The sequence below is a fragment of the Solanum verrucosum genome, unplaced genomic scaffold (assembly GCF_900185275.1).
Source record: "Solanum verrucosum unplaced genomic scaffold, falcon-dt-bn FXZP01000261.1, whole genome shotgun sequence".
Lineage (NCBI taxonomy): Eukaryota > Viridiplantae > Streptophyta > Magnoliopsida > Solanales > Solanaceae > Solanum > Solanum verrucosum.
The window spans coordinates 6,566,924-6,583,999 of NW_026019969.1; the positions used below are offsets into that span (position 1 = coordinate 6,566,924).

General features: G+C 30.8%; 2 protein-coding genes across 2 annotated transcripts in view; one reads left to right on the forward strand and one right to left on the reverse strand.

Moving 5' to 3' along the window:
- LOC125815344 (pre-mRNA-splicing factor 38) overlaps nucleotides 1–17,076 on the forward strand; it is a 157,379-nt gene that overhangs the window by 19,175 nt on the left and 121,128 nt on the right. The window lies entirely within an intron of this gene.
- Nucleotides 11,633–15,717, reverse strand: LOC125815340 (probable protein phosphatase 2C 5). The gene is made up of 8 exons (XM_049494792.1): nucleotides 15,499–15,717; nucleotides 15,077–15,325; nucleotides 14,798–14,969; nucleotides 14,472–14,689; nucleotides 14,270–14,377; nucleotides 14,057–14,182; nucleotides 13,751–13,974; nucleotides 11,633–12,083 (listed from the first exon to the last, which is right to left on the reverse strand). The coding sequence occupies exons 2-8, from the start codon at nucleotides 15,290–15,292 to the stop codon at nucleotides 11,864–11,866; spliced, it is 1,284 nt and encodes a 427-aa protein (XP_049350749.1). The 5' UTR covers nucleotides 15,293–15,325; nucleotides 15,499–15,717; the 3' UTR covers nucleotides 11,633–11,863.

The window sequence follows — 17,076 nt, forward strand, 5'->3', positions numbered from 1 at the left end:
AGATCGACAGAGCGGACAAGTGAATTGACACCTCTCTAACCATTTCTCAATACAATCCATGTGGAACACATGATTACATCTTGGTAATTGACACACAACATGTTCCTTCTCGAACTCGACCAAACAAATCGAACATGTTTCGTCAATACAACTTGATGACATGTCTAAATCAAGAAACCTACTTGCTGGAAGATTTAACCTGCAGTTCGAATCCTCAAGAAGATCATCTTTACATGGTTGCAAATACAAATGTACCCTAATAAACTTTGCGATTTCGCGAATAGTATGTTTTAGTTGAAGGAAGGGGATATATACACAAGTGCAAAAGATTATGGTTATAGTAGAAACATGGGATGAATCGTGCATAAAACTGATCATTTTGTTTCTTCAGGTTTTGACTGGTAATAATAATAATAGATACAGAAAGATGAGAAAGAATAAAGAAAATTTAAGAAATTGATGTGATGAGAAGGGAAAGGGAAACCTCTATTTATATTATATAAGGGCTGCTATCATGAAGTCAACTATTATGCCGTGACATTGAATTTATCCTAGTGTTTTAAAAACATTGATGTGACATTTGACTTTTTGAAAACGGTAATAGGTTATAAGTTAAATATATTTTGTACAGTACTTTTTATAAATATTTCAAAAATTTATAGCAACATTGAATTCGTATATAAAAGAATAAGAGAAGATGAGATTAATTAAATGATTTTTTATATAAAAGTAAAAGGAGTAGAAACATGAATCGTGGTTGGAAAAGTATAATAATATGTATTTAAAATATAGTCAAAAGATGGAGTTGATTTATCGAACAATCTAATGGGGTTGTGTAAGACCGGCGCCGACCCAACACATGACAATGTAACTAACCTTAGTAAAATGTTTTTTATTATTAATATTCTATATATAATAAGTCACAATGCAACTATCATTGTAACTATTTTGTTAGCTTTCAATCAAAAGCTAACAAGATTTTTAGTTACATATTTATTATTTAGTTAAATAATAAATATGTCATTGTATGATTTTAGTTACATATTTATTATTTAGTTTAAATAATAAAGATGTCATTGTGTGATTTTAGTTACATATTTATTATTTAGTTAAATAATAAATATGTCATTGTATGAGCTATTTATTACTCATTCCTTTTGAATTTGTTAAATTTTGATCTGACACATAGTTTACGAAAGTAAATTAAATTTTGAGAAAAAACATTAAGTGATACTTAAAGTTGTCCCAGATTTTCAAAAAGACACCTTAACTTTGTGGGCGTCCTATTACCCCACAAAACATTCAAAATCACAATAAATACACATTTTTTACACGATATTTCCACTTTGGACAAAAATATCCTTCGAATGTGCAATTTCTTAAAAATAAAAAGTCGGACCCATTATTGATGTATTGAAGGATGCTTTGGTAATTTCCTATGATGAATTCGTTTTGTTTGTTTCTTTTAAATTTATTTTACTATAATAAATAATTCTATAAAATATTATGAATCACGATAATTAATTACTTAATTATTTAAAAGATATAAAAATATAATCTGATTGACTCTTCAAATTTTACCAGTGACACATAAATTGGGACAAATGAAATAATATATATTATTTGAAAATTTATTAGAAAGTACTATAAATTACAGTAATTAACAGCTAGAAATATTTCAAAGACAAAAAAAATTGATTGAAACTCAAATTTTTTTTAGTACTACATAAATTGAGAAAGAAGAAATGACCTCTATTATTTGAAAATGGCGTAAAAGTATTACAAATCATACGATAAGAATTAATAATTTAAAATTTTAAAAGACTTTAATGCTTTATACTTATTCTATTTCCACTTTGGACAAAAATATCCTCCCAATATGCATATTTTTTTTAAACAAAAAGTGGGACCCATTATTGATGTATTCAAGGATGCTTTGGTAATTTTCCTATGATGAATTCGTTTTGTTTGTTGTTTAATTTTTTTAAAATAATTGTATAAAATATTATAAATCACAATAATTATTTACTTAAATATTCAAAAGATATAAAAATATGTAAAAGATCTGATTAACTCTTCAAATTTTATCGGTGACACATAAATTGGACAAATGAAATAATATATATTATTTGAAAATTACTTAGAAAGCACAATAATTTACAGTAATTAACAATAGAATATTTTAAAGACAAAAAAAATTGATTGAATCTCCAAATTTTATTAGTACCACATAAATTGAGAAATAAGAAATAACCTTTATTATTTCAAAATTGCGTAAAAGATATTACAAATCATACAACAATAATTACCAATTTAGAATGTTAAAAGACATAAAAAATTTTTTACCATAGTTAACAATAATTAAAAATTTAAACTATTTTAAATTAATATTAAAGTTTGATTAACTATTTAATTTTGTCTTTATCACATAAATTGAAACAAAAAAAATACATATTGGGCCCGTGCTAGCACGGACTTCGATGTCTAAGTATATAAATATGAGAGGGAAAAGGTGCAGTGATTTATAGGCTAAGGTTATGTATCTGACCACCTGATCCATTTTGTTTTATTGTGTAAATGCCGACGACTCTGATAATTTGTTTATTACATTACATTTGGGTTAATTAAGATTCACGAAATAATCCATGTGACAGCCACGGGATTTTACTGTTTCTGCCTCCTAAAGTGGCCGACTTTTCCCTGTTCGGAGCACCCTATCATGTTTTCCTTCGAGACATTTGGCGTTCAATGTTTTTATATAAGTTGGTCCAATAAGTGATATTTCAAAAGAGAGATTAAGAGATCGATTCCCTATGTTAACTCCTTTTCAGTCATATAAGTTCGTAACATCGGATTTGTCTAGAGAGATTCACATCTCCTATGTGATTTACAAGCTATTACACATAAGCAGATTTATCAGTGCGCATCTAAAGAATAGCTGTTGTGAAATCTTTTTGGAGTTTCAAGTGTCTTTACTTATATAATACCTAATCCATATTTGTTTTTTGCTTCCTATTTCGTGTTTGACTTGAGAAATCAATTTATTTTTTTTAAATAACAAGCTTTCTAAATGTTGTGTAAATACATAGTATATCAACAAATTCTTGACTGCAAAAAATTGGAAAATGATTCGTAAAATATGAAGTAATAGAGACGCACCTGAATCAAATAGTCTCAAAAAGACAACCTATTGAAAATAAGAAAATGCCATAAAAGGAGTAGCTCGAAATCGTTGAAATAAAATAATGGCAATTGAACTTATTCCAACAATTAGTTATTTATAGGATAAACATGAGTCATTAACATAAATTAAAGGTGTTGTTGTTTGACAGTACTACTGCACATAAATTTGGTCTTTACATAAGTCCCATTGACCAAATTTTATCTTCCATATGTTTGGTATCATTTTGACGATTGACTTCTAATCAGAAGCTTTTTTTTTTAATAATATGCTGTCCAAAACCGCTTAATATTTAGTGTTTATTATAAAGATTTACTTATAATCAACTTATTAAGTATTAAGTTACCTAATTTAATTTTGTAAATATTTTCTATACCGCTAGTACATAATTAAGTATAAAGTCAAAGTTATTATACTATATGTGTATGCTAATTAACGTAACGTGTTATATATATTGTTCATATTACCAATCCTACTGTATGCTATGGGTGTTACCTTTTGTTATATTTTTCATGCCAGCTGATATAGTGTAAAAATTCATTGTTACTCTTAAGTTAAAAGATTGTCGATTGTCGAGTTTGAAATTATTCCGTCATTATGGATAAAGTCCTAATTTGAGAATCATGGGACATATATGTTACAAATCACCATTGATTCGAGCTAATGGTGAAAATAACATGTTTGCTTTTAATTATATAAAAAAAAATGTGATTTCGAAATCTTAGATGATTCTATTGCGTCATATATATAAGGGAAAAGGGTCAGATATGCCCCTAAACTATTTAAAAAGATTTAAATATACTATCCGTTTAAAGTTTGGCTCACTCAAGCCCTCGCCGTCCAACTTTTCGCATAGATATACCCTTATGGGCGTTAGTTGGTCTGCTGGACATATCCAACTCATTTTCCATTTCTTTAAATGCCACATGGAATTGCCATGGGCAAGGCATTTATATGAAAATGGAAAGGGGTCAATTATGCCCCTAAAAAATTCGGACCCATAAACACCTAATCCGACCCATAAATCAACCCCCTTTTAAATAAACTACCCGACCCGTTTTCAACAATTTTGTTTAAATTTTATTTTTTTTCGATAAATCCCGATAATGAGTAATTGATTAATAAAAAATAGGAAAAATATGAAAAAAAAAATTAATGCCAAAAATTCACAAATAAATATTGTAACCTTAAATTCAACAATTTCAACAATTTTTTAATTTTTTTTTTCAATAAATCTCAAAAATGAGTAATTGATTAATAAAAAATATAAAAAAAATATAAAATTAACGCCAAAAAATCACAAATAAATATAGTAACCTTAAATACAACAATTTCAACAATTTTTTTTAATTTTTATTTTTTTCAGTAAATCCCGAAAATGACATAACAATTTCATGTGGCATTTAAAGAAATGGAAAATGAGTTGGATATGTCCAGTAGACCAACTAACGCCCATAAGGGCATATCTATGCGAAAAGTTGAACGACGAGGGCATGAGTGAGCCAAACTTTAAACGGAGGATATATTTAGACCTTTTCAAGTAGTTTAGGGACATATTTGACCCTTTTCCCTATATATAATAACAACACTTAAAAGATCAACTGTATAGACAAATTAAATATGTCAGCAAAATCATGAAGTTTGTTGTTCAATCAAATCATAATTGAACTCTTGGTGTATATGATTTGAGATTATTATTGTGATGTTTTTCGTCATACTTACGGCAAGAAATAAAGGTTTTTTACGCTATAAATCAATAGAAAATTTATTTTTATAAAATATGATTTTTCCATTTATATTCTATCAAATAATGGTGGAAAAAAAATACATAATAGAAAATAGACTGAGAAGCTTTATAATTTTTCATGTGAAATACTATTATTTTTTTTCTTAGCAATACAACCAAAATATCTATAAAACTGGCCTTCGAATAAATTTCCATAAGAAAATAGTGAATTTTGTTCAGTAGGGAGTATACAGTTCGACACAACCATTCGAGCCCTGGTCTAGTTTTCTGTCTTTCATTATTATGACATGTTGAAGTTGAACTCGTGGCTGAGCTTTTATTTTGGCAAAATATATATTTTTATTTATGTATAATGTAACCATTAAATCAAACAGTTCTGGTCCGCATATTATGTTGTGCATTATTATTGCTTAATGGGCAGTCTTTGCCTTAAAAATTGTTTCTTGTATAAGCCATTTGGTCAACATTATATTTGAGGGACCATTCCAACAAATTAAAGAGGAAAAAAACAAACTCATGATCTTTAAGAAGTCACTTTCTTTGATTAGCACCTAACATGGCAATGTCTTATGTCCATCTAACTGCCTAGGCAGGTCAACTTTAGCATCAAAATGAGTTTGAAAACAAGAGTGAAGGAAATTGGATCGGGTCATCCATGTGGGTCAATTCGAATTCATGTGAGAAGAAAATAGATATATATAATTAAGTATTATATATTAATAAATATAATGAAAAGACATAACTATTTGAATAGTTGTGTTCTTTAGAATTATAAAAGGATTTTTACAGGAAAAACCAACGTATCTTTTCATTCTCTACAATTTCAAAAAGAACACACTTCTTTTACTTCTTCTCCTTCTTCCATCTCCAATTCCAATAAAGTCGTGTGAAGATTCTTTGAAAGTTTCTTCTCTAAAAAGTATTGGAACGAACAATTGTAATAGGTACGATTTTAGATTGTGACTTTATATGGTGTAGTTCATGTTAATATACATGTGATTGCACTTTCTGACTTGTGAAATAATATTTAATGATCCTGTAAACTAAGTGTTTTGATTAAATTCTTCTAAATTAAACACGATTGGCTTGTGATTTATATGTCATTATTGGCTTCTTTCACTTAAATATAGCAAAACTCAATGTTTAGTTCTAGCTTTGTTTATCCTTATCCGGTAGATGAGATATTGACAATCCAGCCAAATCTTATCAGCAATAAACATATCTGCGGAGATCACAAAACATGAAATGTTTCTAATTTAGCTTAAACATTATGTGACAAGTGAGTCCAGGTTTTCCTCATCCCATTGATGTGGACAATTCTAACGCACATCCAGCCCAATATCGATAATCATAAATTGAGATAGATTTGACTTTGATTTCACGTAAATAACTGCATTTTAGGCCTAATTAAGTCTCGACCCCAAAAATAATCTATGAGAGACAGATGACGCAAATCCATATAAGGAATTCAAATTCTCTTCATCCAACCTATACGTTGGACTTATAAAGAAATTATATGTTAGATGAAATGATAGTATAACACAACCAAATTGAGAGAGGGCGAGAGGAGGGAGGGGTTAATTCGAAACTCCTTCGCAGGAAGATGTTGATCATTGACTTTTTCGTATGTTTAGCTTCTTTATATTTTGAATAACGGTGGGAAATTAACTCAAAGGTAATTAAACTGTGTTAACATACCCAAAATCTAATTGCACATAAATTATTTTCCATGACTCCCTAATTCAATAAAATAAACAGGGGATTTGCTGTGTTCATTGAGATGTTTTCATATTATTAAATTGAAAATATATACAAGCCCAACAAGAAACGATCATAGGAGAATATCCTTCAAATCATCAAAGATTCACGAGTCCTATTTTTTAAAAGAAGAATCCTCAAAAAGTTATACCACCGTATATCTTGAATCTTCGATGTACATAATATGTAATCGACACTAAATAACGTCCTTAAATTCAGAACTTCAAATCCTGATTCCGCGCCTCTGTCCTAAACTAATTACAACAAAATTTCTAAATCAAACTAGCAATCCGGTTGTTGCAAGAGCAAAGATCTACATAGCGGACAAGTGAATTGACACCTTTCGACCCATCCCTCAATACACTCCACATGAAAAACGTGTTTGCATCTGGGCAATTCACAAACAACATTCTCTTTCTTGTACTCCATCAAACAAATCGAACAACTGTCCTCAACTCCCCGTTCGCCGACGTTGCTCTGGCAAACGTCGGCGAATGTAGTTGTCGCAAGTGACAGCTCACAGTATGTGGGCACGGTCACTGCGACAGCTCCACTGACAGGACGAGGATACGGATAAAAAAAATCCAACATCTTCTGAATGAATTGTTGTATATGACTAAAAGGAATATACAAAAATGTGTAGAATGTAATAAATGAAATGTGAGATTGTGCTGTTACTACTGAACTTATCATTTTTCTCACTTTTTAATGTAGTTGGTTTTTTCTCTTTGAATGTGAGAATGATGAGAGGAGAAGAGATTTAGATGTTATTTATTTATATAGAGACATTAATGGATTATAAGGTCAACTGCCATAACTTGGCATTTCAGATTTTTATTATGTTAATAATAAGGGTTGACATTGACTTATTCAACATGGAGGGAACAAAACCAAAGTTAAATAAGAATTTTTTTTGTCTAGAGTTTACATAGGTTTTTCCTTTTATTATAAGTTTATAAATACTCTTTCCGTCCATGTTTACTTGTCTATGTTTGATTTGACAAATTCCATTGTTAATCTTATCAATCACTCGTAATTATTATTATTATTATAAGTCATATTTTATTTTATTTAAATAAAACTGATAAATTATTTCTTAATTTTTCAAATTAAAGGGAATTGAGTTTAGTATTTGAAAAGCAGCAAGGCCGGCGCCGGCCCTAGACGTAGATCAATGTTTGTAGGAAATGTGAGACAGAAAATCTGATTGTTACGCTACAGAATTCGATGTCTTCTAATTACTAATTAGGACAACTTTTTGGGGGTGTGGAGTGCTAATTATTAGGCGAAAATTGTGCTATTACTCCTACATACCTTCCAATTAGTTAATTATGACTTATGAGGTCTTCAATTATAGTTTAAATAAGTGTATTTTTTAAAGTTCAAGAAAAAATTGTTGGGAGTATTTTTTGTATTAACTCTTAGTTTTAAACTATTTGGCATTTTTTAGAATAATAGTTTGAAAATAATCAAAGGGTAATAATGAAAAATATCCTTAATATATTTTTCTTAGAGAATATGTTATTTACCAATAATTTACTTAATATAGAATAAAGGAAGTACTATAGTCTATTCTGGTTATAAAAGTCATTATTTGTTTTTCTTCAATTTTTATGTTAATACTTTGGTTATAAAAGTCATTATTTGTTTTTCTTCAATTTTTATGTTATACTTTACTTGGGGACACTTATCTATTGTATTGTATTGTATTCGGGGGCGGTTCGATAGTGTTTAAAAAAAGACATGTGTCTTAGGCCCCCAAATTTAAGGGGCCTCATTTTTAATAAGAGAAAAGGGTCTAAAAAATATTTTAATTTTGACCGAAATTGTTGTTACGATACCAAACTTTATGGAGAACCTTTTACCCCTGCACTATTTAATAGTGTATTTTAAAGGTATATTATGTGTCTATGTGGACACTTTACTATTTATAATGATGCAATATTTATGATGTCCACATAGGCACATATATACCTTTAAAATACATTATTAAATAGTGTAGGGGTAAAAGGTCCTCCATAAAGTTTGGTATCGTAACAGCAATTTCGGCCAAAGTTAAAATATTTTTCAGACCTTTTTCCCTTTTAATAATAATAGGTTATAAGTTTTAATTTTTTAACAAATATTGAATACTATTTGTAGCGAAAGTAACTTTTCATGAAAAATGAAGGAATTATTAGAAGAAATTTGACATATTTGGAGTACTATATCTTATGAAAAATAATTTAAAATAAGAATGGTTATATTATCAATTCAAAACTAGAAGAAATAAATTACATAAAAGTTATTAACAATTTAAGTTTAAGGCCCGTTTGATTTTTGTGTTAGGCCACTAATATGCTTGAGTCGCTCCTGATTGTATTGTGTTATTAGTTTAAATATAATATTTATATCGATTGTTACTTAACTTTTATTATATTGTATCATTAAATATCGTTATGTCTCATGTTATGTGATGACTGATTTGATATAATCACGTTGTTACCTCATTTTGTATTTGCTTATTATCTAATAATTTTATTTAATCATTTATTTACTCTATCTTTTCATTATAGCTTTATTGTTTTAATATGTAATCTACTTTCTTATAGGATTATTCTATAAATTATTAATGTATAACATTATGTAACGATTAAAGAAGTTAAGGTAACGACTAGGGAAGGTCCTTATGGAGAGTATCGAAACATCCGCCGGGTTATTTGGCACTTCCATTAATTGTTATATATCAGCACATAATTCATCTGACTGCAACACAAAATCTTTCAAAGATTTGCTCCTTCAAGTCAACTTATATTTTTCCATTCTTAATATAACTAATTTGACTTCTTGCATATGGACTTCTTGTTTCTCTTTTTTTTTTTTATTAAGGAGTAAAATAAATAAATGAAAGAGCATGGCTGACAAAATTGAAGAAAAAAAAAAGGACCTTTGGTGAATTAGAGGGTTATTTATTTTAATTTTTCAGAGGCAAGGTCGCCCTGCGTGGCTTTGAAAATTTAATCAAAGTCAAAAACACAGAGTTCTATTGAGAAATAGAAAAAAAAAAAAAGTTGGACTACTATTTTTGCCAAAATTAACTATTTATGAAGAATTCTAAGATTATTAACAAATTCTAAAGATAATTCTTGTGATATAGTAATATGAAAAATGACATTGGGTAGATCTAGATAAAAGTTTGTTCAATATAAAGATTGTTCAAGATCATAATGGAAATAAATTATTATTCCATTCACTATCGTGAAACTGTTATAATCAATAACTAGTACTGCAAAAACTAAGTAGTGTCAAAGGGGTTTAAATGAGCCTCCTTAGTTGGAAAGCAATGTTGTACAAATAGATACAAAAATAATTTGTTTTGGTTATATGTATTGAACTATTGAATCTATTTGACATAAAGAAAAAATCAAGTATAATGATAAAGGGGTTCAAAATTGTTTGAGCTCATATGTTCAAATTACAACTACGTCATTCTAGAATATTTTTGAATCTCCTTATATAATCTGCAACTGCCCAAATCTGACAAAATGGCACACGAACAAAATAATGTGAAGTTCCAATATATGAAACGAAAATAGGGAAAAGAGTCTTGATATATCTTTCAATTTTGTCATTTAGAGTTGATATACCTTTTGTTTTTCTAATATTTCGTTTTTCCTATCTTATTTTAGGCACATTTTTTTCTATTTGTTATTTTTTTCACTCTCAATTTTGCGGTCAACAACTATAAAAATAGATCGAGCATAAAGTCATGTTATCATACAAAATTATGAATCAAGCTGGGGAAGTGTTCATTATTTGATTAATTAATTTTCTTAAGATTATAATTGGCAGTTAGAGGGAAATAATTTATGTTAAATGCTGAGAAAATCTTTGTAGAAATATTTGCAATCTTCAAAGTCAAATTAAATGATAGTTTTTAGAAAGACTTGATGGGTTGTTTGTAAGAGGAAAATCGTGCTTTGCATCTGTTTTATTTTTTCATTTGACCAAGTGATGTGCTCTGCGTGGCTTTTCAAAATAGTAGCAGTACTACTATATTATTCAAAACATAATTTATGTTTAGAGAAAAGGAAAAAAAAAAAATCATCAATGGGAGTTGGGACTATTGCCTTTGCGGAACTAAAAATTCTAATAACGATCGAACTTGGGACCTAAAACAATTTTTTGACCTACATTTGTCATTATAAGACATTAATAAATGGACAAGTATTAATATGTTCAAAAGTTATTTGGATTGAGATGGACGGAGTCAAGATGAGCTAAACAGGTCATAACTCAACCCCCAAACTTTTAAAGTTATAATTTATCGATTTGTTGAATCATCTTATAAAGTTTTATATTTTGACAAGACTTGTCATTGGTCAATTTGAGATACACATTTAATCCAAAACAACCAAACTTTATAGGGGCGCTCTAAATTAAATAGATCAAAATATGTGAAGTTTCTCAATGACCTCAAATTATATTTTTACAGACTAATTTTGCATATTACACTTCACTCAATGACCTCAAATCATGTTTTAGAACCAGGCCCAGGCCCAACATCTTGGCCAGCCTCTATCCAAATAACTAGTCCATAAGCATTAGGAATGAATCTGGGCAAATATATGCCCAAAGTCTTTTGGGCCACATCAAGATGGTTATGTCCAATTTATGCTAACTATATATATGTTAGCCTCAGAATCTTCACCTTTACGAATTCCAACTGCCTCCAACCCTCCACTGATTCAAGCTGAAGGTCTTGTTGGATATAGTAAGAATAAATGGTAAATGAAGAGAATATGAAATGTTCTTCTATGCTTTAGTGCAAAAAAAACATTTCTCTTTCGTTTAAGTGCCCCATTCCACAGGAAGAGTTAAACCTCTCAGCAAATACGATTTCAGCAAGTCTAATTAATTGGAAACAGATGATTAAAACTTTGCCAGTTGATAAAATAAAATTGATGAATCACAAATGAAGACACTTTTACTAAACAATATTTTCACAAGCATCATTCCTTTACTTACATTCAAGCTGTTAGTAATAAAATCAACATTTGTCAAAACATCTACTACCAACTATCGGTACAAACACCTAGCACACTTCTACAGAAATATAACCACTGCAGATTGAGAACCAAGCATGTTCCCACGCCAGGCAAAAAAATATATCAGCATATACTTACTAGGTTACCAGATTAAGCAGTTATTATAGGTCTACTTGGTCTTTTCCCTTCCATGGCATCTTTCTTCCTCCGACAAGTTGCACAAAGGAATGGCCCTTCCCATGGTTTTGATGCAGGTGAAAAGAAAGGCCCTGAGTTAACACATAAGCCCTCACTTGCAGGCATATCTGCTTGGCAAACAGCACATCTAAACAGCCCAGAGCTAGAATCCAGAGGAAAATCTTTACCAAGCCTGCAGGATCAGAAAAAGTCAGCAGCTAAAATGTCAAAAGGCAAACATCTGATAAACCCAAAATTAACAAAGTTACAATGCAATGTCTGTAACTATCCATGTGGTTTGCTGTAAACATGCATTTTAATTTTGTGTTAATGTTCCATTTTTTCTGTAATCTCTTTTCAGCAACACTAACCACAATGCAAAAGAAAATCTTCTCGGGTTACATTAACAGTTTGATTAAAATAAATACTATGCCTGATAGACAGAAACAACTGAAATTTATCATTAATTAAGCCTAGACTTGCATGTAATCCAACTAGAATATATCGGAATTAAGTTACTATATATCTGCACAAAACCATACCAAAGCAACTCGACCGCAGCATCTTCTCGTCAAAGTAGAATTTAAGGTTAAACTTCCTATCAATATCTAGCACTGTCAAAGAAAAGTACCTGCTCCGTGTTTTTTTTTTTTTTTTTGGTTTTTCAATGATATTGGAATCAATTTCTGTTCAAGGTTAGTCTTCTCTACAACCTCGACATATCTCTGTAGATTTTCATTTCATGTTACCTACATTGACATTCTAAAATTATCCCAGTTCAACAGTAACAGTTAACTCATGCCCCAAAACAAAAGTTATTTTCCTTGTACATTACAGCATAACCTATGTGCCTTAGTGTAATACTAAAGGACCTTATAGATTAGTTGTTGCCTATCAAGATGCTCCAGTATATGCTCAAAGAGAAGTGTGTCGCTATAATCAATGATTCTGAAGTACTGTGATTTTAAGTACAGTTTTGATAACCAGGATGAAGCCATTCAGTAATTATGTCAATTGTCAACAAGATCAAGACAGGATTTTTTTTGACAAAGGTAACAGACAAGATCAAAAGAGATTGTGAGATTAGAAAACCAATAACATAACCATGCCTTGGATTTGTCAAATCATGCGTAGCTGCACAAAATTCTCGGGCATTTCCGACAATACAGCAAAAATAGACAAAAGTAAAAGGTGCTGATGTATTACTAACTTTTACTATTGATATAATCATTCGACAAGAAACAACTACATGGATAAGTGTCAAAATGTTATCATCCCTCACAAGTTTTAATATCTAGAATTAGCTTAAATAGTTTAATATCAGTAATTTTAGGTTTACCTTGACAAAACAACGTTTTCTACTACTTAATCAATATTTTCTGCTACTATTACTAATATAATATTCCTTTAAATTAACCTTCCAATCACAATTCCTTAGTGAAACTATTTGAAAAGAAATCAAAGAGAAGGTAAAGCAGGTAGTCCATCTGAAATTTTAGTAAAATCATGGCATAAATTATATTTGTCATATAACAAAAAACTCATAACCATAAGAACTAAAATGCTCACAAGCAAGATATGGTAGAATCAATAGATGTTGAAAGAATAGATAAGGCATAGAATGTTCCTCCAACTACGACACTTTCAGCAATCAAAGACTGCTGCATTTTACTTTCCACAAAGAAAACAGAGTGTAATGAGATTTTTTTCATTTGGCTTTGTAAGTACGAGTTATAAGTAGCTATTGTTCTATGACAAGTAATTCTTCCCTTTCAAGGATAAAACAGACGGAATTAAATAGAACATATCTCGTGTAGTGGAAATACTAACAATGACACCAAAATTGGAAAAACACAGTACCTCTCAGCAAGCATCGCAGAGCCCTCTTCAAACAATTCTTCCACAACACCAACCGCAGAAAGCTTATTAGATCTAGCATTTTGTGATCTCCTCCCAAAGAGAAAAGAAGTGAGCAAATTTTGCTTCTTCCTAGGTGTTGGAGGCAAGATAGGATGGTCATAAGGAATAATATCAACAACCAAGCAGGTTGTATCATCCTTCAGACCTCGTGAACTTAGAGCTTTCTGAGTTGTAAAACCGCTCATAGTTAGAGAAAACCTCAGATAAGAAATATTAGAATGAAAGAGATTCTATGATCATTCACACCTTCACAACCAGCTTTGCCGCAAGTTCTGCTGGTAAACCTCTGCAAGACTGTGCTGCCGAATCTGATGATAAAGCATCCCATATACCATCCGAGGCTATAATAAGCCTCCCACCAGCGTTTGAAATCTAATCACATATTTATTTCCAATTCAGATTCATACATGGAACTCGCTAAAAGACAAAAGGAGAACTCTTGGTGATAAGGTTACAAACCTTCACTTGCTTCACATGCGGTACTGGAACGATAAACTCCCCAACATCCGTATCACCAATAGACCTTGAAAGGCACAACCCACCAGGCCAGCAACGCAGAGGTCCAACCTATAAACGAAGTGAGTAGGAACATCAGGGTATCTTTTCCAAAGCTGTTGGCAATAATTAAGAATGCAATTTCAAATTTCTGATATGATTATACCTCATTACACCCAAAAACATTGAGTCTTCTTACTTCACCACCACTTGCAGTTACACGCAGCCGTTCCTCCTCATTCTCTTCTAATCGATGGTCAACAGTCAACAAAGAAACCACACCTCCTTGGGTGTCCAGTATGCACCTGGAATCTCCGACTGATGCAACAGTTATTGTCCACCCATCGATCACAACAAAAGTCACAGTAGTCCCAGATGTTTCACCTGTCATCAATATCAAAATTGTACTGAGAACACCTAAATGAATGAAGACAAGGGAAATAGACCCCTTGAAGTAAAACAAATATTAAATCCCGAGATCTTGCAGCATGCCTTTTTGCTGAAACTCTAAATCAGTCTTCACAAAACCCGCAACTAGAGCACGACGAAGTGCTTGAAGCCACTCTTCCCTACTAATTCCTTCAGGGATAGCACTCAATACATTGTTTAATAGATTCTCTTTAGCGAATATAGCAGCCGATATACCATTATGCCCATCAAAAATCTATTCAAGAAAAACGAAAAATTCACGAAATTCATACAAGAAAACCAACAATGTATATATACCACAAGCAATTAACAGATTCATTTCAACATATATGATTAAATTACCGCGAAAACTGAAAAAGAAGTCAACGGATTTCCCGGAATCCTCTGACAATCAGGTTTAATCAAGAAATAATCTTCCCCTTTCTTTGCCAAAGCAGCCTGTCCATACTTTATTGTACGCTGCTCCACTTTATCATTCCTCAACTCCCGACCAATAAGTGTCCCTAGAGACACCGAAGTTGTCTTTTGCTTCATCCTCGTAATCTCCGCCTCACTCATTCTTTCACTCCCTGTTCCGACATTCTGCAAATCCTAATTCCCCAATTTCCAAAAACAAGAAAACACAATCACTCGTTATCCACACTGATCTGTAAACCCTATTCCTCACAATTTAACAACAATGCAACACAGATAAATCACCTAAACACAATAATGCACTACAAAAATCACATCACAAAAAAATTGGAAACCCTAGAGAGATTTACAGATTAATCGGAGAAAATATACAGAAAAATGGTAAGCATTGAAGTATGAAAAAGCAAATGGATTTGGTTGAGTTATGAGCTGGATCCGAATGTTGAAAACGAAACCCTAGTGAGAGAAAGTGATTTGATTGGGGGAAGAGGAAAAATCTAGAGAGAGAAAGAGAAAGGAAACGCGGGGAGAAAAAAGGTTGATTTCGGGCAAAGGCTCCGATTCTGACATTTCGTTTTTTTGTTATAATACAAAATACAAATATTTTTTATTAAAAGAAAGAAAGAAAGCGCAATTTGATGATGTAAAATGTCTACATAAACAGCTAATAAAGGATTTTTTTTGAAGAAAAATTGTTCTTAATATGTAAATTCATTAGGTCAAGTTGTATTTTTTGAAAAATACAGTTAATGATTTTGTTCTAATATTTTTAGCAAAATGGAATAAAAGAATAACGTTTTCATTGTTGTTTTGACTTTTTGGGATTTTCTGCAACCTTTACTAATTATATTTCCTAACTAGATTAAAAAAATTGATAATAAATTAGGTTTTTTTTTGTCCGCCCCACACGCATTATTGGTTTTGTTTCAAATATTTGATAACGAAAATAAGATCAGAGTGCTTGATTGAATTATTTGATTCAACACACGAGCGAAAAATTGTGATATCCCTTCTATCCCATTCATACTTCGAAACGCATCCTTCTTATAGACTTATAGAGATAAAAGCGCTTTCACATCTACTTCTTAACCCGAAATGGTTAGGGAGAGCAAAGATGTCCTTTTTAGGTTACAATCAGAAAAACATATCCATTTAAGACGGGGTGAGGCCTGTATCTTAGAGGATTAAAGCACGTGACTATGAACTACTATGTCGAGGCTTTGAATCCATCCTCGCCCACAAGTGGCCCAAATGGGAAGTACCTTTTCCTCTGGGGTAGGAAAATCATGATCGGAATAGCGAATCAAAATTTATGAAACTTGGGTGCAGATTTTTTGTCGAAATGAAATGACTTTTTATCCTTCTATTCATCATGAATGGATCATTACATATAATATGCTCAATCAGTATATTGTTTTGTTTTACACTTGTTTGTTGTCTTAGCAATTTTTCTAGAGCTCTTTAAAATATTTAGAAAACTTTTCCTTATTTTCCATCATTACTCGATAAAAGATTATGAAATTGTATAATGGTTCAAGGAACATTGACTTCTTCGTACTTAATTTGTTCTAAAGTTAATATGAATTCAATTTAAAATCTTAAAATATATTTTGAAAATTGAAATACATCGTGTCAATCATAAAGATATCTCAAAAATAATTCCCCCATTTAGTCACTAATTTTGTCCCAATATTCTGGTTGACCAAAAGTTACTAAAATTTTAGCTAAATATTCTACCATGAAATTTCAGAAGAAAAAATATGGTAGATCTATATAATGTGTCATTTTTACTTGGTTGGAAATGGATGAAAAATGGCATCATATTAGTAGAAATTCAACCTTCTGTCCACATCTAAAAGATAAATATTATTTTTTTCTTTTCAAGACGATTAGGACTATTTTTGGATTTGTGGGTACACACCTTTTCC

Coding starts and splice junctions, on each gene's coding strand:
- LOC125815340 (XM_049494792.1), bottom strand. CDS start 15,292: ATGAGTGAGGCGGAGATTACGAGGATGAAGCAAAAGACAACTTCGGTG. Junction 14,970..15,076: donor CTTCTTTTTCAGTTTTCGCG/GTAATTTAATCA, acceptor TTTCTTGAATAG/ATTTTTGATGGGCATAATGG. Junction 14,378..14,471: donor ATGTTTTTGGGTGTAATGAG/GTATAATCATAT, acceptor CTTCGTTTATAG/GTTGGACCTCTGCGTTGCTG.